This window comes from Ambystoma mexicanum, chromosome 12 (genome assembly GCF_040938575.1).
Source record: "Ambystoma mexicanum isolate Mex_15411 chromosome 12, UKY_AmexF1_1, whole genome shotgun sequence".
In the NCBI taxonomy this organism is placed as follows: domain Eukaryota; kingdom Metazoa; phylum Chordata; class Amphibia; order Caudata; family Ambystomatidae; genus Ambystoma; species Ambystoma mexicanum.
The window spans coordinates 873,230,729-873,256,553 of record NC_090936.1 but is presented as its reverse complement, the minus strand read 5'-3'; the positions used below and the strand labels follow the sequence as shown (position 1 = coordinate 873,256,553).

Below are 25,825 nucleotides of genomic sequence, written 5' to 3'. Positions count from 1 at the left end.
ACCTTGTGAAGTACTATATGTATGCTATATTCTGAAATGTAAGAACTGATTTTAAAATAAACGTTTTGCATATTGAAACTCTTGCTACAGTAATGTTTATATTACACTGTGAGAGTACTTGCACCTTGAATACTGAATCCTATATGAAATGATATGATTGGTTATTTATAACGTGCTTAATACCCAGAAGTTTCTAAGCGCGGACCCAGGAACAAACCTGTGTTGCTCCGTGTAGTCTTGCTTCCAAGGCGAGCATGTTGCCCCTGAGCTATTCTCCAGAGATACACAACAAAACAAATCAAATATATTTAATTAATCAAGCAACAACAAAATAGTGTACTTGGGCAGATGCATATCCAGGTAACACCTACTGCCACTGCTATGCAAGTACCAACTCCTGCCCCTACTCCGTACCATTACCATACAGGTGAGAAATTATACGAGCTGAGGCAGCCTTACCGCCTCATGAATCTAGGGGTGAGCGATGAGAGAAGCTAAAGCAGATTCTAAGAAGAAATATTTCAAATAGTCAATGTACATGCGTCTGCCACAAAGAATTTGTTAGGTTGTGCAACACCACTAGGGATTACAGTTCTATCTAGTAGGAAGCACAATTAGTGTGCTGTATATACTATAGAAGGAAGAGGGTTTCCAGGATACCAAAAGAGGGAATCACTACACTCATAGGGCAGATTGAATCATAGGCAGAATAGATGCAGAATACACTGGCAGGGAAAAAAATGTATGGCAGATGCACAAGATGATGTGACATGAACAGATGAATATAGGCATCTAATATGGAGAGGACAACCACAGAAGTACAGTCATTTTCTTAGCACAAAGGCCACAGCAGGGCTAAGAGTAGCAAGGCCTCAGCCAAAGATGCTGAATTCACAAAACACATTAATGTTAGAAGCTTGAATCTGCCCAGACAGTAGTTTGTAGCAAGTGCCAAAGTCAGATGTATGGAAGGGAGTAATGGATGAGCAGAGCGCAGAGACAAGCTAATAGTTCCCAGGACGAGAAGCACAGGCTCCCAAGCAAATTCATTTACAATAAGAGCACAGCAGCCATTAATGTCCAGGTGCATGAGATCAGTATTCCAAAATACTTATTTGTGGATAGGTGAAGTGTGCCTCAAGGGGCCGCCAAGAGTACAACATGCATGTTAGAAGTAGCTGCAAATTCTGTAAATGTGACAACATGTATTCTCCAACATGGTCCCCTAACAGGTAATCAAGACACGAAGAACACTGGCTATTCATTACAAGCCAAGTATAGATAAGACACCTGCTGAAACACCCTAGCACAAGCACACACACACGATGATACACAAGGCCAAATACAAAGGAACTGATAGGCCACATGGCCTGGGAATGATGAGTACTTTTATTTGGCAATTAGTGCAGACCATGGACTTCTCTCTCCTGCTACCCTATGTGTCTCTCATATTTTGACATCTCATCAAAGTGCCCAAGGTTGGTGAATAATGTGCCAACTAATAAAAATCCTACTTGCCATACGACCTACGATGATTATTGCCAGCCAATGAGTGGTGAATATAATAATGTAGTGAAAATATTATTTGTGATGGCCTGGGCTCAGGAGGAGCAGCAATGCAGGAAGCTAGATTGATGTCATCTAGCTAATCAGTCGCTCTCAGACTGTACCTATTGGGGATAATGTGGGCTATTAATGCATGTATGTAAAGTAGATTCCCAAAAAGTGGAGAATATTAAAGGTGATCCATTCATTCAAAATTAGAGACCATGGTCATTATTGTGATCATAAATCAACTCTGTGATGATTTATTCTCAGGTCAGAGGCCAGCACTCGCTTAAGTATGTGTAGGGCTCAGTTGCAAATGCATTTCTGAGTCTAACTACTCCTTCTTCAGGGAGAAACCCTACTTGTAATAGCAGTTCACAATACAATGTTTGGCAAATTCAATAATGCAGCAAAGTCAAAGTTATATATACAGGTAATAACAATGTAAATGATATATAATTACATACCACGTATCCTTGTTCCACAAGGTTACGTGAAAGAAAATAGACAGAAACAAATCATGTAGTGTAATGTTTAAACAGTGCTATCCTCTCAATGTAATAGAAGATGTGTGGTAGATGTACCTTGCTATTGTAGTCTCAGTGTGTAACTTATTGTTGGCCAGTCTGTGTATTAACTGTTGCACTGTAAGAAATAAATAAATGGCTTGTTGCTGAAATACTGACAAAGTCATGTATGCTAAACAGGGTCAGAAAATGGGAAGCATTGACGGCTTACCTGTGTGTTTCTTTTAGCTTCAACGGCGTCCAGTTGTCACAACAACGTAGCAACGGTTGGGCTTGTAAATATGGGTCCTGTGGGCATTACATGGGGCGGTATTGGCCCACTGTCTTAGGGCTTATTGCCACATTATAGCCCATAGAATGCTCAAAGAGTGTTCACATTAGACAATCTGCAGGCTATATGGCAGCATAGCCTGCACACATGTGTTGGAATAGTCCAGAGATTGTTGAGATGACTGCATTTGAAGGCTGTCTGCAGCAGAGAAAGTACCTGCAGTTAAAAACTCCCTGTGACCATCCAGGTATATTTATGTGCTAATACATACTCTCAAGAGCCGGTTCCATGTGTTAATATCCTCGCAAAAATATTGCCATACAAAAATATCGCCATATTTTTATGGTGATATTAAGGCATGGGACCTGCGGGGGACACCCCCGCAACCACTCCATTATTTTTAAAGGAGCGGGGGACACCCCTGTATCCCCTGCTCCCAAAAACCCCAAAACGTATCCCCCCAAGAGCCATGTGCATATTAATAGATTTACAAACATCCAGCCCCGGCCTGTACCAGGTCTTATGGGACTGTAAACCTTGGCAAATGCCCTAGCTGTGCTTTGGTCTTTAAGTCAGTGACAGGGCCAGTAAAGCCTGCTGCAGCCCGCGGACCAGGCTGTTAAAGCTTAATTAGAACCCTGTGCATGTTTTCTAGCCAATAAGGGTGTTCAGAACGGAGGCTGCATTCACTGGTATATGCCCACAATCTGAGTAGCCAGATGGCTGTGCGCCCTGCCCCTCTCTGCCTCTCCAATGTGAACAAAGAGAGTCTAGAGTCAACTGGACAATCATCCCACTGATGTGATGCCTGTGGTCTGCAATGTTATGACTGTGCTTACTTGCAGCAATGGAATGCCTGAAGTATGACTCAACTAATATTGTAGCCTGGTCACAGTCTAGCACCTGGATTTGCCTGCACCAAAAGGTGCCTGTTTCATTAACTAGTGATGAACTTGAAAAGCTGAAGTTACCCTTGGCATGCATATGAGCGAAATATTGTGCAGTTATCCAAATTAGTTCACACCCACCTAAAAAGTTATAAAGCGTCAGGATTGTTTTGAGACATACTTCAACTACAAGGCATTTGCATGAGAATATGCCTCATTCAAATCTGACTCTTCCTTTCTCCCAGGGATGTCATTTGGTGGTTTCCAGAGGAGCAGCTGCTACCCCTGGCTCCCCCTCTGCTACTCCTAGAGCTGTCTTTGCGACCCTAGGGCCACTGGACAAAGAAGCAGTGCCAAGAGCAGATATCTGTCTTGCAACTAAAATAGGCGGTTGTAAATGAGGCTAAATGTGCCACAGCTTTGTTCACCTGGAATCAAGATCTGATTAGCTGGAGAAATAACAGGAATGCAGGAAAAACCATAAATCCGCCATCACTAACAGGTTGGCAGTCCATTAGTGAAGAATGTCTGAAAGGTTGGGATCAGAGGCGGGGCTGTCTCTGCAGATCACACCCAGTACGGTAGCAACAGGAAGGGAATGGGTGCTAGGTCTAGCTAGCTGGAAATGGGTAAGAGCAGTCTGCAGTACTAAGTGACAGCACAGCAGGAACGCAAATATCATCAATGTTTCTCGTCTGCTTTGCACATCCAGTGAGCCACCGGGCATGTGATGAGAGGGGTGTGCCCTAGTGGTTTCTGCCACCAATCCTGCCTGGGCACTGTGTGAACTGGACCAGATCTGCCAGACCTGCATCACAGCCACACTGTAGAAAGACGCAAGGTGAGATAATTAATTTAAATGAAGTTGCCCTCCGCCTTTGAAGTAAACCATCTGTTTCTCCCTCAAGCAAAACAACTATATATTTGGAAGGATAGCTCAAAGGCAAAGCACTTGCTTTAGGAACAAGAGGATGGAGATCAGCATTGGTTCAGTTTGTGTTCCAGTGCTTAGAAGCTAGAGGAGTCGGGCATTAAGCAAGGTATAATTGACCAAAGAAAATGATAAAATGGGCCTTTTCTAGGGATGATGTCATGGAGCTGCTGCTGTTTACATTTCAAAATAAAAAAAACTGCCATTACTGTGACCTGCAACACACCATCCCCCTCTATCACCTATCTAACAAAGAAAACAGGGTTACTTTCCAAATAGGCAAAACAGAAAGGTTATGACTGGAAGGTTTCAAATTATTCATAACCACTGGCAAAGCTCTGGCTTTCAGGTGTGTGCTTTAGACCCAATGTTATGGAGGCTGGTACTGGAGTCTTAAGATGTTGTACTACTAACTTACAGATGTTGGGAGAGCGTGTTTCAGACATAATGTGTTGTAAGAGAGTTGAAATGCGAAATGCATTGAATGCAGATATAAGATGTTTGAGGTGGTAATTCAGACTCACACTGTTGGGGTGTTGAAGGCTGGTACTGGAGACTTAAGTTGCTATTTTGCCTGAGGTTGATGATGCTGGAGAATGCTGGAGACTTAAGATGCTGGAGGGTGGCACTGTGTTAACATGAAGGTGTTGGAGTAAGGCATTGGAGGTGTAAGGTGTTGGAGGGCAGAGTGGGTGCCAGACATTTAAAGCTGTTGATGGAGAGCCCATAGCAATTCGCAGTGGATGATGGGGTGCCTGTGGCGAAAAAGGTTGAGGGATATTAAGGCTCTGGGTGACTAACAGGAGTGTGATGATGTGCAATGGTTCAAAGGGTATCAGGTAATATTATCCCCACCAATAATATCGCCATATATATGGTCGTATGGTAAGGCCATAGGCGATATTATTAGTGGGGATCATTTATGGGGTTATTGGGACTGGAGGTTGCAGGGGTGTCCCCCGCAGGTACCATGGCTTAATATTGCCGCAATAAATATGCCATTATTTTTGTATGGCAATATTTTTGCGGGGAGACTAACACATGGAACCGTTCAAAGTACACTCTTGACAAGAAAATCCCTGTGCATATTGTCCAAGTGTAAAAGCATGAAGTGGTACAGCCTCTGTGGGGTGTATTGACCCACATTTGCTCTGCCATGTGGCATCCCTGTGTCCTGATGGTGCCAGAATTATCAAATGGCCGCAAAACCCTTGTGCGTGGCAAAACCTATGGAAATCGTGCTTTGCAACACAAAAAGATGGTTGGCCAATACGCCATGCATGTTGTCAGTGGTGGAACAGAGATCTCACTCCTGAAACATGTCACTGGGCTGCCCAACAAGTGAAAATGGAGCACAGAGGGAAAATCAGTGCTTTGCTGAAAGAAATTAAAAATCTTGCTTTTAAATTATTTTTCTTGGTTGCTGAAACTGCAGAATGCCGGTGCAAAACACCCTCAAACATACAATATTCTTGCTGGGTGCTACAATTCACTTAGTTCAAGAAATCATTGTGATATTATCATGTCCTGGACAGCTGAATTTGTCATAAAAACATCCACAGCAAGAGTTGGAATCTGTCAAAATTTGGGCGCAGTACCTTCAGCCGCCTGAATTACAGCTGTCAGGAGCCTGCATGATAGAATTTAAACTTGTACAACTGAAATCAAATGGTTGAAAACTAAGTGACCTGTTTTTGAGAGTAACCTAGGTTGTAACTGTTTAATCCCATGGTTTAGAATCTGAAATAAGTGTTATAGCTGCTTGTTTTGAAATTACAAGTGTGTTTTAAACCAAGAAAAAAATGCAACATTTGAATTTAAGCTTGACTAAAAGCAGCCAAACCAGTATAACAACTTCCCCCACAGAGGCCAGGCCACTCCCTTCTGCTTCCCTCCACCAGTAAATCACACCTAAGTGATGATTACAGGGTGGGGGGAAGAATTTGGTCTGCCAGCGGAAGAAGGCAATGGACTTCCTCCAGCTCAAGGAGATGCTAATTATGAAGGGTCGTAAATGGCCTCTGCCAGGAGGAACTGGGAGGAGACTGCTTCTGAGCTGCAAAGAGGCAGGAGGAGGCAGAGACAAACAACCATTTGTTGATTCACAAGGACAAAAAGCAAATTTTTAAAAGACTGATAATTTACTGTTTAAAATTGTGAAAAATATGTAAACAACAGATTTGTGAATCTAATTTTTGGCGGCATGTTTTAAGAGGCGCCAGAACTCTGGGATATGTTCAGGGAAGAAACGGCAGAAAGTATGGTTTTACACCAAATGTATTTATGCCAAAAGCATGAAACTTCATACACTTATGCCTATATTCAATGCGCAAATTTGTGGAAATTTGCTCCGAAATTGGACAATGTGTTTCGGACAAAAAGGGCAAAATTCTGTAAAAAGCAGACACAAGATCTTACAGCGACGGGGTTTGGAGGAGTATCTGCTACACAAAATATGTAAACTGTATATATGATTGTTATAGAGATTGCACACATGGAAATATGTATTGTACCAAAAGTAGATTTTGTGATCACGAGGCGGGGGGTTCTTCTCCTCCTATCCAGGGAGAGAGAAGACCCTGACCAATCCCTAGCAAGGAGGCGTGCTTAGGATGATCCAGCACACACACCCCTTGATCATAAGCATAAATAGAGACAGCCCAGCACTGAAAGGGCACACAGATTCACCCACTAACCGATTGTTGGCGGAGCACCCTGAAGCAGAACCTTCCATCTTCCTTGCTCCTGCCTCCAGAACTTGGCAAGCAGAAAGGCCCAATATGTAGCTGAACCATTTTCAGCTAGGCCTTAGAATTCCAAAACAGGGGGAACAAAACAAACAGCCGGACTGTGCTGTACTGCTGCCTACTAAAAGAATTATCATTAGAACCAAAAGATCCAATCCAGTTGTGCCGTGCTGGGACCAGAGAGCTGTGACCAGAGCCATTGCAGACCCGATCCAGTCCTGTGCCATGCTGAGAACAGACCCAGTCCAGTCCGGTGTGCCCAGCTGTCTATCCCAGAACCAGGTTCCCTTCCCTGACCAGAAATCTTGACGGACCAGAATTCCTGACAGTTCCGTTTGAAACACATATAGTGAGTATCTATAGATAAAATGTGTCACCTGCCTATGTACCTTGCTTAGTCAATCCCTATCTTAAACATATCCTCTCTTTCTTTCCGAGCCAGTATTGTTAGAGCTATCTTTGTGTAGACTTTTCTCTCATATGTATTCCTAAACCCTAACTTCCTATTGATTGATTAAAAAATGTAATTTCCAAACCAAACAGAAAGTAGGGTACCACACCTGAACTGTTATGAGCGGCCGTGAATGACCTTCCTGTGTGGCATTATACTTTTTGGTAGTCTTTAACCTAGTGTAAGAAATCCTTTTTGTCATTTTAAAACTGCATTCCTGTTTACATTCTTGCGCCTAACTGAAAAAAAAACGACCTCCACTAAAACATCCATAACAGCCTCATTTTTGTGCTAGAAACAAAATGTCAACCTCAGCTTTACATAGAACCTAAAACCACATTCCAAATCCATATAGTTCTCCCGTAATCGTGATTACCGTGCACTGAAAAGTTTGCCGCAAATTTTCCTTTAGGGAATTTCTAACACGTGTAAAACAGCTTTTGATTGCTTCCGACCTCAATTTTAAGATTTCACATTGCTTCTTATTATCAAATCATTGCTATTGTTTATGTGCAACTATCCAAAGTGGCTCCTTTAAGAATGTAAACAATTTCAGCAATTTAAGCCATATTTAGTGTTTTACCCAATCCATTCTCTGATAAATTTAAAAACCATTTTGACAGCTTGCCAATCAATTCAGTTTTTCTCTTGTGTTTGCTGGGGGGAATTGGGATTGATATTTTGTTTGAATTTTGCCATTCCTGAAACCTGTTCTCTCGTCCTATCTCTTTAAATTGTCTATTGGGGGGTTGAGGTCTGTGCAGGGGGAAATAGTAACCACACTGCTAATCTAATCTGAACACACACACAAAAGTATTATTTCTGTGCTGAATTGTTTTGCTCACTATTGCTCTTTGTGCATTAAAGAGATTGCCTAGTGTTACATCACCCCATTGGTGATTATTGTGTACCCAGAAACATAGTGTGAATAAAATTATGAATACATAAATAAATATTTTAACTTTGCAAACCAGCCTGATTCCTGGTTCAGTGTGACCGGGGGGGTTCCAAGAGAGGGGCGTGATATGAGTAGTACATCGTTCAGAATAAAAGAACTTTTAGACACAAATAAATAAGGGTTTCAGTTGTGCATTACACGCTAGGCATTGACTTAGGTGAAGTGCCGGATTGAAATCACTTACAGATTGGGGGCTCGTCCGGGATCCTGAATTAGACATACCGCTTGTGACAGTCTAATACAGCGTGCTACCTGACGGGGTACATACACCTTGTCAGGCTACCACACTGTGCTACACTGTAAAAATACCCTTAAATAGAAACACTCAACAGAGTTTGGCCTGTTTTGCAACGCTAAAAGGAACCCTGATATAAGTCAGAAGGTAATTAAAATTTCCGGAATGGCAACCCCAGTGGAAATTAATATGGCAAAAGGACACCTACTGCACAAACTGTTTGTCAGGGTTGAATGGACAGAGCAGGATCAGAATGTTTGGCTGCAGGAAATCAAACAACAAGCAACTGCCACAGGATTAGATATATGCATAACCAGGGTCCATTACACATGGCAGTTAGTGAACTATATATGGCTCCAAGGGTAACAAAAAGAGCAATGTAAAATTGTCAAAATAGCGGCGTACCTGTACCTCCACATTGGAGAAATACAGGAAAAATATGCCGAAAACCTAGATCTGGCAAAGAGGCAAGTACAGTCCTAGAAAAAAAAACTGATTTGGACTCTCCAGAGCAAAGGCTACAAAAGAGCCAAGAATCAGAGAGTGAAACCAGACAGTACCTGACCAAAGTAAAGAAATATCTGCATCTCCTGCAGCAAGAGAGGGTACAGCAGGATACCAAAGTATTGACACTGCAAAAAGAGTGTCAGGAAAGATTGGATTCTCTATTATGGAGCCAATAAAAGCTCGAGCAGCAATTGAACTATAATAGAGTCTGTGCAGAGCAGATAGTCACCCTGCAAAACCGCCTAGAATCCTTAAAAGAGGAAAATAATAAATTAATTCTCAAAGACCTTGAATCCCAAACAGAATTTGATGAAGAGCGCCAGAAAGCTGGTGCATTCAAAAAACAAAGGGATGACCTGGCTGCACAGAGGGGCACTCTAATTCAAGAAAGGGACACCTTAGGCCAGGAAGTCAGTTATTTAAAAACCAAGATGGAAGAAAATCACCTGGGCCTTCAGGGACTGGGTGAACTAAAAATGAAATATGAAAAGCTGTTAGAGCACACCAGGAGGGTGGAAGATGCTCTAGCAAATAATGACCAGGCCAGTAAGGACAGGATTTAGGAGGTGACCCTCCTGCAGCAAAAATTGGCCCAATACTCCAAAGTTAGGCAGGAAGCACAGAGAGACAATGAGGCTCTCTGTGAGAAAAATGGCAAGCTCCATAGACAGGTAGCCATGCAGGAACAATTAATAGAGACCAGTAAGGCCTTAATAGAAGAACAAAAGGTTCAGATTCTTGCAGGCCAACAGGAGTAGGGGCTGAGAGAGATGAGGTCAGATGGGAGAGGGAGACCCCTGAACATAACCTCAGGAGCCCTGGCACCAGAGACTTTAATCTATTCCATTCCATGGCCTCTAGCACCCCCATGTCCACTGACTCACATGAGCCAAGGGCCATGGGGATGGTAGACTTCAACCCAATGAGGAATATGGGGCTAATAGGTCAGCGCCTCCCAGAAATGGATGGGCGGACATTTGTGTATGGGTTCCCAAGTGCTAGGGCCATCTACTCTGATCAGGGAAACTCCATGGAGGGGAGGATCAGAGAAATGGATCCTCAGAAATATAATTTACCCAGAGATCAGACGGTAAAATTTGGTGGGGAATTCCATGAGAGTAGGCCCACTAAGAGCATACTGAAAACCTCTTCCCAGCTAGGACAGTAGGGGGGCACTCAGCCAATCCTGGGAGCAAGGAAGAGTCAGCACAGGTCCTAAGAAACTAGGCCCCCACATTCTGCCAGCCATTCCCTAGCTCGCAGAATCCGGGCGAGCCTAGAAGACCAGACAGCCACCTCTGGTAGCAGTGCCTCTGAGTCAGAGGATGAGTGGACCAGGGTGACCCGAACTAAAAAGCCAACAAAGTCAAGAGGGCTTTGCTCAAGGATCCCCTGAAACAAATAAAAGCCATTAGGAGCGTCATTATGACCTACCACAAGAATGCAACATATTGGGTTTGGGAGCATCTTGAGTTATTTGAACAGATGATGGAAACTTTCCATCTGAAGGACAGCCAAAGCTGTATTCAGTTTGTGAAATGGACATTTTCTCCAGAGTACTCCAGCTTCTATGCTGGGCTGGAGGATCAGAACCATTCCAGATGGTCCACCTATAGGGTGGCCATCCTGAAACATTTTTCCATTCATAGGAACCCTCAAGAGGCTCCCAAGGCAGCCTACAATTTACAATGTGGGGAAAACCAGGCCCCACAAGAATTTGTTCAGGAATTAAAACGTGCCTTTGCGCAGACCACTATAAAGGTGTGCACTGACAGTAAAGAATTCGTAAACACCTTCTTTCATGCTCTCCCTAAGTATATTATGACCCAGCTAGTGAGGGACTTTCATGAGAAGAGATCACTGGACTGGGTCATTGAACAAGCAATGCGCATCTATGAGGTGCAGAAGCCGTTGGAAAATAAAAATAGTAGCAAAAGCCCCAAAACAACCAACACCCCTGCAACTGCTAAGGTGGCAGAGGGGAAGGTTGCCCCCATTTTAGATCTGGGGATGGGGGGGCCTAAAAACCTTCCTGCACAGAATCCAAACAACCCCAAACCCAGAAGGCCCCCGGGCCAATCCCAAACCGAGAGCCAGGGAGGAACCCTCACAAATGGGAACCCTAACTCCCCTGACTTTATCAGCCCACGCCACAATGGAAATAGACCCATCCTGGGTTATGTGTGGACTCCTCCGGCCCAAGGGGGGGTATCCAACCAGACAGCAGGAAACCCAGGGAACTTCCCTCCTTAAAACTTCCCCCAGGAGGGCAGTAATCCCCCAAATGCCGGACCAAATTTCTTTCCTAGGTACCCGGATAATTTCAACCCCCAAAACAACCCATCCTTCTTTCCCCACTTTCCTGAGCCCAGACAGCCCAATCCGGGAGAGGGAAGGCCAAGGGTGGAGGGGTACCCAAACTTTCCAAACCTGGGGTATTTTGGGAGAAGGGATAGTTACCCTTCCCGGGACCAACCCTTGGTAGATCTGAGGACCCTCTACCAGCCAGAACGAGTGTCCCAACTAGAACGTCAGGTCCAGAACATGGCACAGGATCTGGGTCACATGCTGAGGGCTCAACAGAACCCTCAGATGAGCATGGCGGCCCAGAACTCCTCGAATCTAGGGTCTGGTGCTCCAGAACAATGACGGGGTAAGAACCCCGACAACCCACCAGTTCCCAGGGAGGAGGCACAAGGGGAAGGGGGTGTAAAGCCTTGGAGGAAGCTTCCTTCCCCACTTGTGAAAAGCCCCTGGAAACCCAGGAACTGGAACCAAAATCTCCTGCCCCCGAAAGTCTGCAACCCAAGGAGCAGAGGGCAGGTAGGAGAAATAAAGACCCTAAAAAGACCCATTTTGAGGAGGAGGTACAGATCTTCCAGTTTGAAGGAGAGGGGTCCTCAGAGGATTCTGGGGAAAGGACTTTCTCCTTCAGGGATGGGGGAACTCTTCCCAAAGAAAAATGGGTCCCAAAGGATCCAAATCCAAACTGGGTAGATGTGGGGACCGAGTTAAAACCGCCCATCATCACTACCCAGCATGACCAACATGAAACTCCCCTGGTTCAAACCCATCCTGGTGACTGCCTCCAAAAAGGGGGGGCGGGGGTAGCCCGGAATCAGAACCTGGGGAACCCAGAACTTCTTTCGAAAAGGGCCTTTGAGCAACTGAATTCGGGAAGGGGGGAGAAATACAAATTACTCTAACCCCTCTTCCTGGACAACTTCAGAACTTCGACGGGAAGTAAATTCCTGTCGCGGGGACTGCAGATTTGGACATTAAAATTGGGCAACACAAGGTGAAGCACCCGGTCATAGTTGTGACTCCAGTGGGCATACCATGTTTACTAGGGAATGACATCCTGCGTAGGTTGTCTCCCCTCATCGATTGTGTGAACAAGGTCCTCTGGACCCAGACTAACCGACCAATAAAAATTTCTTCCTAGCTGGCAGGGTCCTTTTGAAATTGTAGACGGAATCTCACCAGTCTCCTTCAAAATCTGTATCCCCAAAGGCAGTTTGGCAGAAGGGGAAGACAAGGGGGTCCACATCAACCAGCTGAAGTGTTGCCATCCTAGGCATACTCTGCTGCAAATAGAGGAGCCATCCAGAAACCCAGAGGGGGACATTCCGGATCCCTAGAAAATTCCAATTGTAAAACCATTCCACCTGTTAAAATCAGTAGTAATTACAGGCGGGAAAGATTGTCAATTGTAGGTCAAATGGATGCATCTGCCCCACTACATGAATAGTGGTGGGGAAATGTCCATAACTCTGCTCTGTTCTGTCTCATAGTACTGAAACCATGGATTGTAAGCACCAAGGAGGACCACTCGGGGACTGGGAGGAAAGACCCAAGGGGCCCGGAGTATCGCTCCATACTCCCATCTGGAACTGGTGAAGAGAACCTGTGGATCCAGCACTGAGGGGAGAAGCAGACAAATTGTTCCACTTGGACCAAAAAGAAAGAATGAGCATCCCAATCTCCCGACTTCCCCTTGACGGGCGGTCAAACTTAAGTTGGCAGGGGGGGCTCTGTGGGATGTATTGACCCACTTTTGCTCTGCCATGCGGCATCCCTGTTTCCAGATGGCGCCAGAATTATCAAATGGCTGCAAAACCCTTGTTCGCGCCAAAGCCTATAGAAATCGTGCTTTGCAACACAAAAAGATGGCTGCCCAATCCTCCATGCATGTTGTCAGTGGTGGAACAGACATCTCACTCATGAAATATTTCACTGGGCTGCCCAACAAGTGAAAATGGAGCACAGAGTGAAAAGCAGTGCTTTGCTGAAATAAATTCAAAATCTTGCTTTTAAATCCTTTTTCTTGGTTGCTGAAACTGCAGAATGCCAGTGCGAAACACCCACAAAAATCCAATATTCTTGCTGGGTGCTACAATTCACTTAGTTCAAGAAATCATTGTGATATTACAATGTCCTGGAAAGCTGAATTTGTCATAAAAACATCCACAGCAAGAGTTGTCTGCCTGTGAAATCTGTCAAAATTTGGGTGCAGTTCCCTCAGCCACCTGAATTACAGCTGTCAGGAGCCTGCATGATAGAATTTAAACTTGTACAACTGAAATCAAATGGTTGACAACTAAGTGACCTGTTATTGAGAGAAACCTAGGTTGAAACTGTTTAATCACATGGTTTAGAATTTGAAATACGTTTTATAGCTGCTTGTTTTGAAATTACAAGTGTTTTAAACCAAGAAAAAAATACAACAGAATGACATTTGAATTTAAGCTTGACTAAAAGCAGCCAAACCAGTATAATAACTTCCCCCACAGACCCCAGGCCTCTCCCTTCTGCTTCCCTCCACCAAGAAATCACACCTAAGTGATGATTACAGGGTGAGGGGAAGAATTTGGTCTGCCAGGGGAAGAAGACAATGGACTTCCTCCAGCTCAAGGAGATGCTAATTATGAAGGGTCGTAAATGGCCTCCGCCAGGAGGAACTGGGAGGAGACAAAATGTCAACCTCAGCTTTACATAGAACCTCAAACCGCATTCCAAATCCATATAGTTCTCCCGTAATCGTGATTACCGTGCACTGAAAAGTTTGCTGCAAATTTTCATTTAGGGAATTTCTGACACGTGCAAAACAGCTTTTGATTGCTCCAACCTCAATTTTAAGATTTCACATTGCTTCTTAGTATCAAATCATTGCTAGTGTTTATGTGTAACTATCCAAAGTGGCTCCCATAAGAATTTAAACAATTTCAGCAATTTTAGCCATATTTAGTGTTTTACAATTTTAAAACCATTTTGACAGCTTGCCAATCAATTCCGTTTTTCTCTTGTGTTTGCTGGGGGGAATTGGGATTGATATTTTGTTTGAATTTTGCCATTCCTGAAACCTGTTTTCTCCTCCTATCTCTTTACATTGTCTATTGGGGGGTTGAGGGGTGTGCAGGGGGAAATAGTAACCACACTGCTAATCTGATCTGAACACACACACAAAAGTATTATTTCTGTGCTGAATTGTTTTGCTCACTATTGCTCCTTGTGCATTAAAGAGATTGCTTAGTGTCACATCACCCCATTGGTGATTATTGTGTACCCATAAACATAGTGTGATTAAAATTGTGAGTACATAAATAAATATGTTAACTTTGCAAACCAGCTTGATTCCTGGTTCAGTGTGACCGTGGGGGTCCCAAGAGAGCGGCTTGATATGAGTGGTACATCGTTCAGAATGAAAGAACTTTTAGACACAAATAAATAAGGGTTTCAGTTGTGCATTACACACTAGGCATTGACTTAGGTGATGTGCCGGATTGAAATCACTTACACCTATGATAGTCTTCTGGTTGGACATGTGTTGGTCAGTTGCTGCACTTGGCAGGCACTGGATGTCTGCGCTTTGGGGTTTAGGCCTCTTTGAGATGCTCGGTTTACAGTTTAGCCGCAGTGATGTACAATAGTCCAGGTGGTTGTGTTGGACATCTGTTTACAATCACAGCAATTTGGTAATATGGGCCTATACACACTGATATAATTGCTAAATATGGTGATCCATTCTTGTATTAAATGTATATCATATTACAATTATATCGTAACCATATTTTTATTAGTGTACTGAGGAACAATGCTATGTGATGCCACTTCCTGCGTTGTCAAAAGGTGAAAGGTTGTGTGCTATCACTTCCTGTGATGTCACTTGGGGCGGGGCCAAATGGTATCACTTCCTGTGATGCCATCAGAGGGCAAGGGACGTGTAATGTCACGTCCGCTACCCCTGGCATTTTGGTGAAACGACATCCCTGCTTTCTCCCTGCAATTATTAGGCAACAATGCCGAGTCCCCCTGAGATATGACACACTTTCTGGGGCAACAAGTGACATGGGGCCACAGGATTTGACTTTGGGCACTTCTTAGTACAAAGAGAGTGGCATTTATTTAAAGTGCAGTAGGAAGGTACTGGGAGCAAATAGAGTAGCAAAGTGTCGATCCTGGAGCAGTTCCAGTAGCAATGAGAGGGATTTGAGGCAAGGCAGGGGGTAATGGGACCATTTCTGGGGGCAATGAGAGTAACATGGGACAACTCAGGGGCAGTAACACTCGACATGGAACAGCTGTATGGATAATAAAGGTTGCATGGTAGGATTCAGGGAGAAAGTCAGATGCGGGATGAAAGTACATGGGACCAAGACACCATGCTCAACTGCGGCAACGTAGTCACGGCACTGTTGAGGCAGACAATAGTATTACAAAAATGTGATGTAAGTGCTTCTCCAGTAAAACACATTCACCTGCCAGCATGATGGGCAACGCTGGCCTGGTGTGTTAGGCCGGCATTACAATATTCTAGGAGAAATGCAGATGCTTGTATAATAATGTGTTTACGTTGACGTTTTAGTAACCATGCACGTGGTAGCAACACACTTGTACTTAGTCCGGGTTCTGTTTTAAGGTCTGCCAGTTCTGATGCTATTTTGTTAACAATGTTTTTTAATGATAAATTGCCTGTAATGTCTACGTCCATCTGATTTCCAAATGGCATATTTGCTATTGTGCTAGGCGCACACTGTGTTAGGGGCTGTTTCATTTATTCGGCCCACACGTATCTGTTTCTAATGAGCGCACAATGTTCGGATTGCCACAAACATGACTTGCTGCACTGACATGCTCCTGCTTACTTGACTTTTGCTCACCTGGGATCTCAAGTATTTGAATACGCCGTGTGCTCCTCTACAAAACTGCCTGTACATTCAATGGCTTTTTGAAATCTAATTTCGCCCCCAAAATATAGCTGTAAAATGCACCATTTGGGATCAGTGAACTCCCTGCCCCAGACCTGCGTGCGCGGGTTCACTCTTGCTCTCTGTGGTAGCTCACTGTCTCGTGTCAGTTTGGGGAAATACGTCTGCCCCAGCACTTTCCGAATTCACCAATGCCCCTGAGATGAACACTCGCTGCTTGGATGCGCTGGTGACTTGCAACCGCGGAGGCGAGAGACTGCAGGTCATCCTCCGGAGCTCGGTGCATTTGGGCAGCAAACACCCCTCTCACTGCTGCACATGCACGCAGGGGACCTCCGTGAAATGCTCAATGCTCTCCATTCCTGGTGGCAGCTCTTGTACAAGAAAACAATTTATTTATTTGCATGTTTAAAGCCACACAGCCAGGGGCATCGAGGCGCTGTTACAGGAATATCTATTTTCGTTGCGTATTTATAATGCGCTTAATACCCAGAGATTTCTAAGTGTGGACCTGGGGATGGAAACTGTGTTGCTTCGTGTCCAAGAAGAACACGTTGCCGCTGAGCTATCCACCCGGGAGACATCTAATAACGAGTGGAAAAAACGTGTGTATTTCATACCAATGTACCTGTTTTCATTACTGAGTTATGTACATGCCTCAAGGCACGTGGATTTAAAAACGTACTGTCTTTTCCACATGCAGTTAGAATATTGCTTTATTGAAGTGACCATCTGACGACATAAGGCGGCACACAACGCACGCCTTGATTTACCTCATTCATTTCTAAGGACATTATGACACGTTCACTCGATCCCCCACACCTCATAGGAAAGTCTGCTAACCATTGCCAGGTCTGAAACGCGTTGTGCCAGGGCGAGGCCTCTGACTGATTAAGGGCATCATAGTGCCTCTGGACCCAAGGAGAACTGTACTAACGTGAGAGGCGTCCTCTTATGTCTTTTGTTATTTTGTACAACATCACTGATGCTATTCTTTTAAAGTGATGAGGGTCTTGACACGTGGTGCTTGTGATGGTGAATCACGTAATGCGTCAGGGCTGCTGTGTAGCAGTAACTCTAATATTTTCCGATTGTGAAATACACTGAGTTGAAATACAGTTTAATCAAACAAATCGCTCGCAGGTTCTCGAGTAGTTACAGAAATGACAGGGCGCCAAGTAGCTAACGTGTGGAACCAAAAAGCCTTTGTTACAGCATAACAATTATTGTGCAAGGTACACATGAATACTGGTGGGAAACTTCCACATGGTGATTACGACACACGTGATTACGACACACAGGGATCATATCTTTAAAGCCAGGCATAGGAAACTCCTTGGGAGTTGACGGTTATCCTGAAAATAATCATAACCTTCGCACTGAAAAGGAGCCACCACCCACAATTACAAAATGCCGGCAGCAGAGCTGAGTCACCGTGGCCGAGGCTCAATGTGGCTACATACGATGCTTGTGGTAACCTGTCACCCGGTGCTGGGCTCCGTGATCAAGGGCAATCTGACAGTAACATGCTCTTTACAAGGGTTCATCATTCTGAAGCCAAAACTAACCTAAAGGTATGCAATCTCCATAGGGCGCCCACATGAGAACTGTCACAGAGCAGTCCATGGATAAATGGGGGTAGCTAGGTGGGCTGTGCCAACCGTGTAAAATGTGTCTCCATGATATTAGTACGAGGTGAGAGACAATCAGATTGTAACAATCGATCTGATTGGCGCCCGCCGGGTTGCTACCGCCACGACAAAGACTTACCTGCTCTTGTTCTGCACGCTACATCACTGGAAGTTCTGTCCCTTTCTCATACTGTCCACCATGGAAAGGGTGGAGGTACTACATCTAATCCCTTCGCTCCTTTCCATCGCCGCCGTTTTCATTGTTGACTTTTTTAAACATCTTTTTCACGGCCACCATGGAAAGGGAGTAGGTACCTGTTGTCCCTTCTCCCCGATCAATGGCAGCCATTTTCTTTTTTTTTCTGGAGTTGCGTAATGGTTTCCTCACCTTGTACACTGTGCCAGGGTACTAATAGCAATAAAGCAAGAGGAGAGGGGGGGGCATTACTTGTCTCGTAATGCCCCAGGGCTTATATTAAAGACCTCGCATCACTTGGGCTTCTGACTGATGCTTGGGGCATTACCAGGCCGATAATGCCCTCCTCCTCGGGTTCTATTGCTTTATTACGATATGCTACAGATCAAAAAAGGGATTTGACGAACAGGAGCTAAAAGCGGCTCCTTAGCATTATCCAGTAAGCAAAATCTACCTCTATGGCACGAGCCCACGGGAGTCACATATCCAACACCCACATGAAATACCACTATAACCTTTTGTCTATTATTTATGACTCAGTATGATTTAAATGTGTTCTACATATGTTCCTATACTTCTCTATATGCCTTCCCAAACACAATGAGTTAATGTCTACAGGTAGGTTTGTATGCTAGCAGATGGCCTGGGAAGCTAAAAGTAGCTACTGGTATTTGTTGATGACAAGCTAACTAGGATTGCTTAGGCTGCAAGCAGAAGCTAAATAGCTTCCAGCTTCTGGCAATTTGGAACCACGGATAAACAACACACAGATGGCCTAATTTACAAATGGAAAGTCCCATTCAAAAACCTTTTGCAAATCAGGCCCAAATCAGGGGTGTTGCTAGGTCTGGAAAAGATCCAGGGCTATGCTAATGTTGGGACTGTCGGGACTGGGGGCTAGCTAGCCTTTGGGTTACGGACCCTGAGCTTCTATCTGTGCCTTCAATCAAAAGACCCAGGGCTATAGCCTCTCTCCCCCTCCCCTAGCGACGCCTCTGCCCAGAATGTCTCAATTGGTAAGCAAGAGCAGAGGAAAGCGCGAACGAGGGAAAATGAAATTGTGGGCACAGAGAGAAGCCAGCCATGTTTTGGTGGTAATGATGGGCTTTACGAATACCACCTCACAGCCTGAGATTATGAAAGCCACATTTTCTGCAGAGAGGACGGTCACGACTGGGGGAGTGTGGGTTCTCATGGCATACAATTTGACAACTGCTAGTGCATTTGAATAAAAATGAATTTTACATGCGAAAAAGATAAAAATGCATGAATTCAAAGCCTAATCATACTGCCATGAATGCCCCTAAAAGATAAAAACTTGAAAACTGAATGAATTAAAAAACATGCTTTTGTGAAGGGGGTTTGATAAACGTCCTGCATAACGCTTTCTATTTTAGCAAAGACACCCGTCACAGAACATGTATAGTGGGATATTGTGTCCAGGTGTTAAAGGAGAAACGATTACCAAGATCATTCAAGATGTTCAAACAGGCACTGGATATGCCACAGATGCTAGCGCTAAGCAGCCGCAGCTGTAGTTTCACATGGTAGGGCTGTTATTGCGAGATAGACAACGTGACTGACAAGTACCGGATAACGGTGTCTCTTCCTTTGCCAGAACCTTGGACGTGGAGCCCAGGAGCACTACCAGCTCTGTGCTTAGGCATACCAACATCGGATTGTTTAAAGGAGATCAAATATGTATTTATTTATTGTTCATTTATACAGCGCCAACTCTGAGACCAATCGCCTGGTAGCGCGCCCAGAGGAATGAGTGGAAGGGGCAGGGCGAATTGGATCATTCTCAGCCTTGGTACATTCCAGAACATATATGTATATATTTACACTGGAAAATGTATGTTGTATGTTTGTGAAGTCTGCCTTAAACAGACAAAAGATTTGGCTCCCCCGAATTTATGGAAGTAATAAATTAAAGTGTACTTGTTTGCTTGTTTAGTTATTCCCAGTACCTGTGCTTTTCAGCAGGTTTTCGGCAGAAACAACTCAAAGGGAAGCCCTAAAAAGGATACTTGGGCACAAAATCGTGTGCCATACACACCATCTTTCAAAGTACAAAATCATACTGTTCTATCACACTGGGCCTCATTTTGAGTATGCCGGTCTGGTATCAACGGTGCAGGTAAGCTACCGGCACTCTTGTTACCGGACCAGCACACTCCGAGTTCTGCGGGTGGGTGCTGTCTTGCCCCTGGTTTTGGGGAATTACCGGGACCACCAGGGCTGTAATGCCCCGGTAATTTCCCATTGCCAGGCGCTGGAAAAAACATGACTCTGTTTTTACCGGCACGCGCATACACACACACCCCACCAGGTTGTTTGATAATTAATTATTAAAAATTAATATTCTATTGTTTTTGGTATTCATAAACTGCAAACCTTGCTAGAAGAGCCACAGAGTGCTCTACAAACTGGAAGGGGGGCGGGGGGTGGGCAAGGAAGGGAAAGAGTCACAGATTGCGCACAAGTGTGTAGGGGGGCATGGTAGTAATCCCAGGGGACGAGCATCATGGTCAGTCTTCGCTAGCAGCCAGAGTGCCACAACAGTGCTGTTCAGTGGTCATGATGCAAGCCCTTCTTCTTGAGCAGGTGTGTTTTGAGCTCCTTTCTGTATTATACAATCGAAGTTTCTAGCTGCACAGAAACTCATCACATTTGATTCAAATACAGTAGTTGCACAGAGTACTCTTACCTCATATGTACTAGTGATACCCAATCTGTAAAAGACAGGCAGGAATATCTCGGAACTAATGATGACCACAAGCGTGAATGAAAAGGCAAAGACGGCATACATGGCCCCATAGCGATACACTTCGGCAGGCGTGCCCAGGATCGTCACTGCAGACATGAAGCTGGCGGTGAGAGACAGGGCCACCGGAACGGCCGTCATACTCCTTCCCCCCATCAGGAAATCCGTCGTCGTTTTTTGGCCTCCTTGGGCAAAAGCATAATATAAGCCAATGGTGGCGGAGATAACCAGCATAGCTGCCAAAACCACATAGTCCCAGACGGAGAAGGAACCGATGACTCCCGTGGTGGCCATTGCACTCGAGTTTGGAAGGCGCGACCCGCAAGAAAAAGTTGAGATAATTCAAGGCACTCGTTCTTATCTCCACTGTTGTAACTTCTTTTGTGGGATTTGCGGGATCACGTTGAATAGGGCATCAGCCGCGAGACAGGCATTGAGGGAAGCGTGCACCAGTCCTGCGGCAGGGCTGAACCCTAGCAAGTTGGTTCAGAGGCGTTCCGTGTCAGGTGTGATTTTCTCTCAGCACCCTTCAGTACACCGCCCCAAGCCATCACTCTTTCCCAACCGTTTACACAACGGCAGTGGCGGCAGTGCAAACAGCGGCTTGAAAAACCGCACACAAGGAAGTTTAAAAGAAAAGACTAAACAAAAGCCCCCCCGCCCCCTTCCAACTCATGAATCAGCTTCTTGTTTTGCCACATCCAGGCCAATGTGTTCACCAGGGTGTATATTTTGGCATAAATATGATAGATACAGTGGCATGATTGGGATGGCAGTATTAAACATGAGGATGACGCAATACATATTAATACATATTTAAAAAAGCAGACATAACAAGCACACAACATGATTGATGCGGTATCTCTCACATCTAGAATTTTAGAGGGGTCATTTTCAACAATGGGATATATATATATATATCTCCTCTGAATGGTTCCACGTGACTCCCAATAGAATACAAGAGCAAAGCCTGATTTGTGTATGATGTCACTCAGCGCCCCATGTTGGAATGCATCTGGCGCTTTATATATTTGTGCATGTGCAGATTAATGTTATATTTGCCCAGTGGTGGACTGGCCTACAGGGAACTCTGGAGATTTCCCGGTGGGCTTCTGCACCTTGGGCCACTTTTGAGTGGGTGAACTAAAGAATTAGTTGCTATGGGTCCACTTTGAAAAAACATTTGAGTGGCACTTTCGGTTCCCAGTACAGCCCTATATATGCCTCCCCCCACTGTCTCCCCTTTTCACCCTCTCATCTGTTCCCATGGATCAGCACTGCAGGTGTGATGTGTAGACACCACAGTTGGAGATCCCACTCCCACCCCCCTTACTTCGCTAACACCACAGAAATACCTGGCTGCTTACCACTTTCCATTAACTCCGTCATATTCGCCCTCTCTGCACACAAACACTATACCTATGTCCTGCCATCCTCCCCTACCAGCCTGTTTGTGCCCCACTCACACAAAGAAGCAGACCAGTACTTTGCGTCCTGCCACCAGGGACGTCATTTGGAGGACGCCAGGGGTCTCCAGAAGTCACAGCTGCAACCCACGTGGTCTCCTTTGCTACCCCTGTGGTCTCCCTTTTCTTCCCCTAAAAAAATAAAATAAAACATGTTTTAATGGAAGCTCCTGGGCTATGTGACCAGTACCATTTGGCTGTTTGTTTCTGGAGTGGCTGGCTGTCTTGTTCAGACCTAAAAAAAAACACTTTGCGCAGTGACCCTAAATAAGAAAGAATAGGAATAACAAATAATGTGTCTTTCTGTAGTTCAATACAATAATTGCTAGACTCATTAAAGTTTATTTAATTGTTATCTCAGACACACTTCAGGGGCGAGCCACTGATTTAGTCTATTCTTAAGCACCTCAAATTTGCAATGCAGTCAACAACTTCCAAAAAGTATTTAGAGTAGAATAAATATCAATTTCGGACTGTTTTGCTTTTTGCATGTTGCAGTTATAGCATGGTTTTTATCTACCAGTGTCTCTGTTACGATCATCACATTCCATCTCAGTGTCCTCGGTCACTTGACAAAACCTTTGTGCCTAATAGCTTGTGTACAGTGTAGAAATGCTTGACCATGGCACATGAAGTGGCCCTTGATTTCAAGGTGCCACAATTAATGCTTTGTTGTAATGTGTCTATCCTTCCTATCTACCTGGCATGCTCTTCAGAATGTTTGTTTGCATGTTTGAGGTAACGAGTGCCCAGAGTACAGGATCCAGTGGCAGGGCGCTGCTTTTCCTGCACTACTCTAAATTCTTTACTACACAGTTATGAACCCTCCCAATGGTATGTATTTTGCCAACCTCTGAAGCCTGAAAAGTAGATCCATGCAGGCTTGACATGTGGCCTACTTTGCACTTACCTGTAGACAAACAGGCCTGCTGTTAAATCTCAGTTACCAGTTTAATGGTATCCACTGCAGAGTGTCATTTGCTTTCTGACTTTGAGAACATTCAGACATGTAATTGCTCATTGTTCTATAGCCGGTAAGATATCGAGAGCTGGTAAGGTAGCTCAGTGGGTTGAGCACTGCAATGTGTGTGCGATCTGCAAGTTGCAGGTTTAAATCTCGGCAGGGCCAACTCAGCCTTTCATCCTTCTGAGGTTGATAAATGAGGACCAACACAGGTTGGGTAATATTGTATGTATATTTGTTCTATATAAAGTGCTTAAGCGTAAGTGCTATATAATAACACATCATAATCATTTGGCCTTGGACGTCTGCTTGCATTCACAGTCATATGGGCCCATACACACTGATATTAACAATACATATGGTAATCCATTGTTGTATGAAACGTGCATCACATTACACTGATATCATAACCATATGTTTCGTAGTGTTCTTAGGAACAATGCAATGTGTTGCCACTTCATGTTGTGTCAAGGGGTGAAAGGTTGTGTTCCATCACTTCCTGTGATGTCACTTCAGGATTGTGGGGCTAAATAGCCCTAAAAGCCATAATTAAAGGCTAGAGTCAGTATGAGGGCTCCCCAAGATGAAAGGCCTGCCTTGAATTAACATGAAAATAAGGCCCTGAACTTCCAAAGCGAAAAGGAGTGAAATTAAGCATCAAAACATGTAGATGCATAAAACGTGAATTACCTTACATAAGCGAAAGACATGAGACAAAATTAGCAAAAAGTCTTGGAGAGCTGAAGCCATATTGTCAGAAAGAGCAGTGCCCAGAATGTTAAATGAAAAAGGCAAGATGGTGTGCAAGCCTGCTCAGCAGAATGGAGCCTTTTACTGTGACAGAAACCAGTGTATGTAAAATCAGTTTTTCCCTTTCAGTTAAGAAATATGCTCCTCAAATGTGTGCAAGAGTTATAATAAATGAACTGGAGTTCTCTCCATCAGGAGCCCATCACAGAGGAAACCATAATTCACAGAATCTACAAGGAGATGTGAATTGCAGCAGAATGAAGGCTTCACGGCTGAAACTTCACAAAGTGACATTGCAATTGTGCCTTTAAGATGAACACTTTAAGCATTCAGATGTACAGCTAAAGTCTTAAAATACATAATTATGTTGCCCTTCTTTAACCACTTTGTGTAGGGAACTACTTTTGCAAGGGTTGACATTTTGAAATTGTGTGCATTTACAAGGGTTAGTTAAAAGTAAAATGCTTTCAGCAGAGGCAGGCACAAATCTTGGTTTCTGGTTTAGTTTCTCTGTTGTGGGTCTGGAAGTCTGGTTCCCCTTCAAACATGAGGCCATTCTGTTAAAAATACAAACCAAAGGCTGGTAGAGATTATTTTTGTGATGGGGGCGAGATAAAGTATTGCCCTTCTCCCCAGCTTTTATGACTCAAACCACTTAGGCTGCAATAAAACTGGCCATAGCTGGCTATTAGCCGTTGAAGCCCTTGGCTATTCTAAGCACAGGAACCCCTCCTGACTGTAACAGATTTTACGACACGGCACACTCCAAACTGGGACTCTTTCCACTGGCAAGGGAAGTGGCGCACAATAAAAACGCTTTAATTTATTTATTTTGGATTCTGCTTTGAGAAGGCACCCAACCCGTCCCACACCCCCCCTTGACAAACACGCTGTGTCACAATGGACCATGAACCAGACAGGTGTCTAATAATGACATTTTTTTTTAAAATTCAAATGCAAAATCAAAAAATCAAACAAATCAAGTTTAGGGCAGCAATCACCAGTCGGGTGATACTATACAGCAAAATGTTATAATACAATTAATGTAACTTTCTGACATTTGACACATACGTTTTAAATGGATATGGATGAAAAGTCACTTTTTGTCATACTTATAGATGGCACAACAGTTAGGCACTCCACCTGCAATACTCCCCCTAACCTCTGCCGACTAAATTCTGTGTGGGTGGAAAGGAGTGGCAATGAGTCAACAATAAGAGGGAAAAATCAGATTTTAAATCCAACCTACCACCACAGAATGGGAGGCCAAAACAAAAATGAAACCCTTGAAAAAGGAGCAAAATGACACTCAGAGTTCACTGGATAATTAGAGGTCAGTTTACATGTGCAGTAGAAACGATAGGACAGGAATTTGTGTGGCTGTACTAAACAGGCAAGGAAGCTTGCAAACTACTGGACAAGGTACTAAGCAACATGAATACAGATGAGAAAATCGACTTTGGGAAGGAAAGCAATGCAGCAAAAATCACACGTGGCTGTCAAGATGCGACCCTGGAAGCTATGGGCAAGATGGAGGGTCAGCAGTAGATCGCCTTCAACCCCTCGTTAACGGACTAGATGCCCGTGGTCCAGCCTTACAGATTGTAGCCACGCCCTCTGCTCGTAGCGTTGCAACTTTTCAGTTACCGACGCTCGAGCTGTATCCCACTGGTTCGTGAGATTTTGTTCCTGTTCCTCATTTGTTTCTGCCCGTCCTCCCTCTTTGTTTTCTTTTTGCCCTTCGTGGATCCCTTCTGCCCTTTGTTTCTCTTGTGCCCTGA

General features: G+C 44.3%; 1 protein-coding gene across 1 annotated transcript in view; it reads right to left on the bottom strand.

Annotated features, from left to right (window-relative positions):
• The window catches only part of LOC138514086 (sodium-coupled monocarboxylate transporter 1-like), a 606,141-nt gene extending 584,722 nt beyond the window's left edge, over positions 1 to 21,419 (bottom strand). Inside the window, exon 1 of the mRNA XM_069629351.1 lies at positions 20,808 to 21,419. Coding sequence (XP_069485452.1) covers positions 20,808 to 21,158 — 351 coding nt within the window. The 5' untranslated portion in view covers positions 21,159 to 21,419. The remainder of the gene's footprint in view (positions 1 to 20,807) is intronic.
• Positions 21,420 to 25,825: the final 4,406 nt, after the last annotated feature.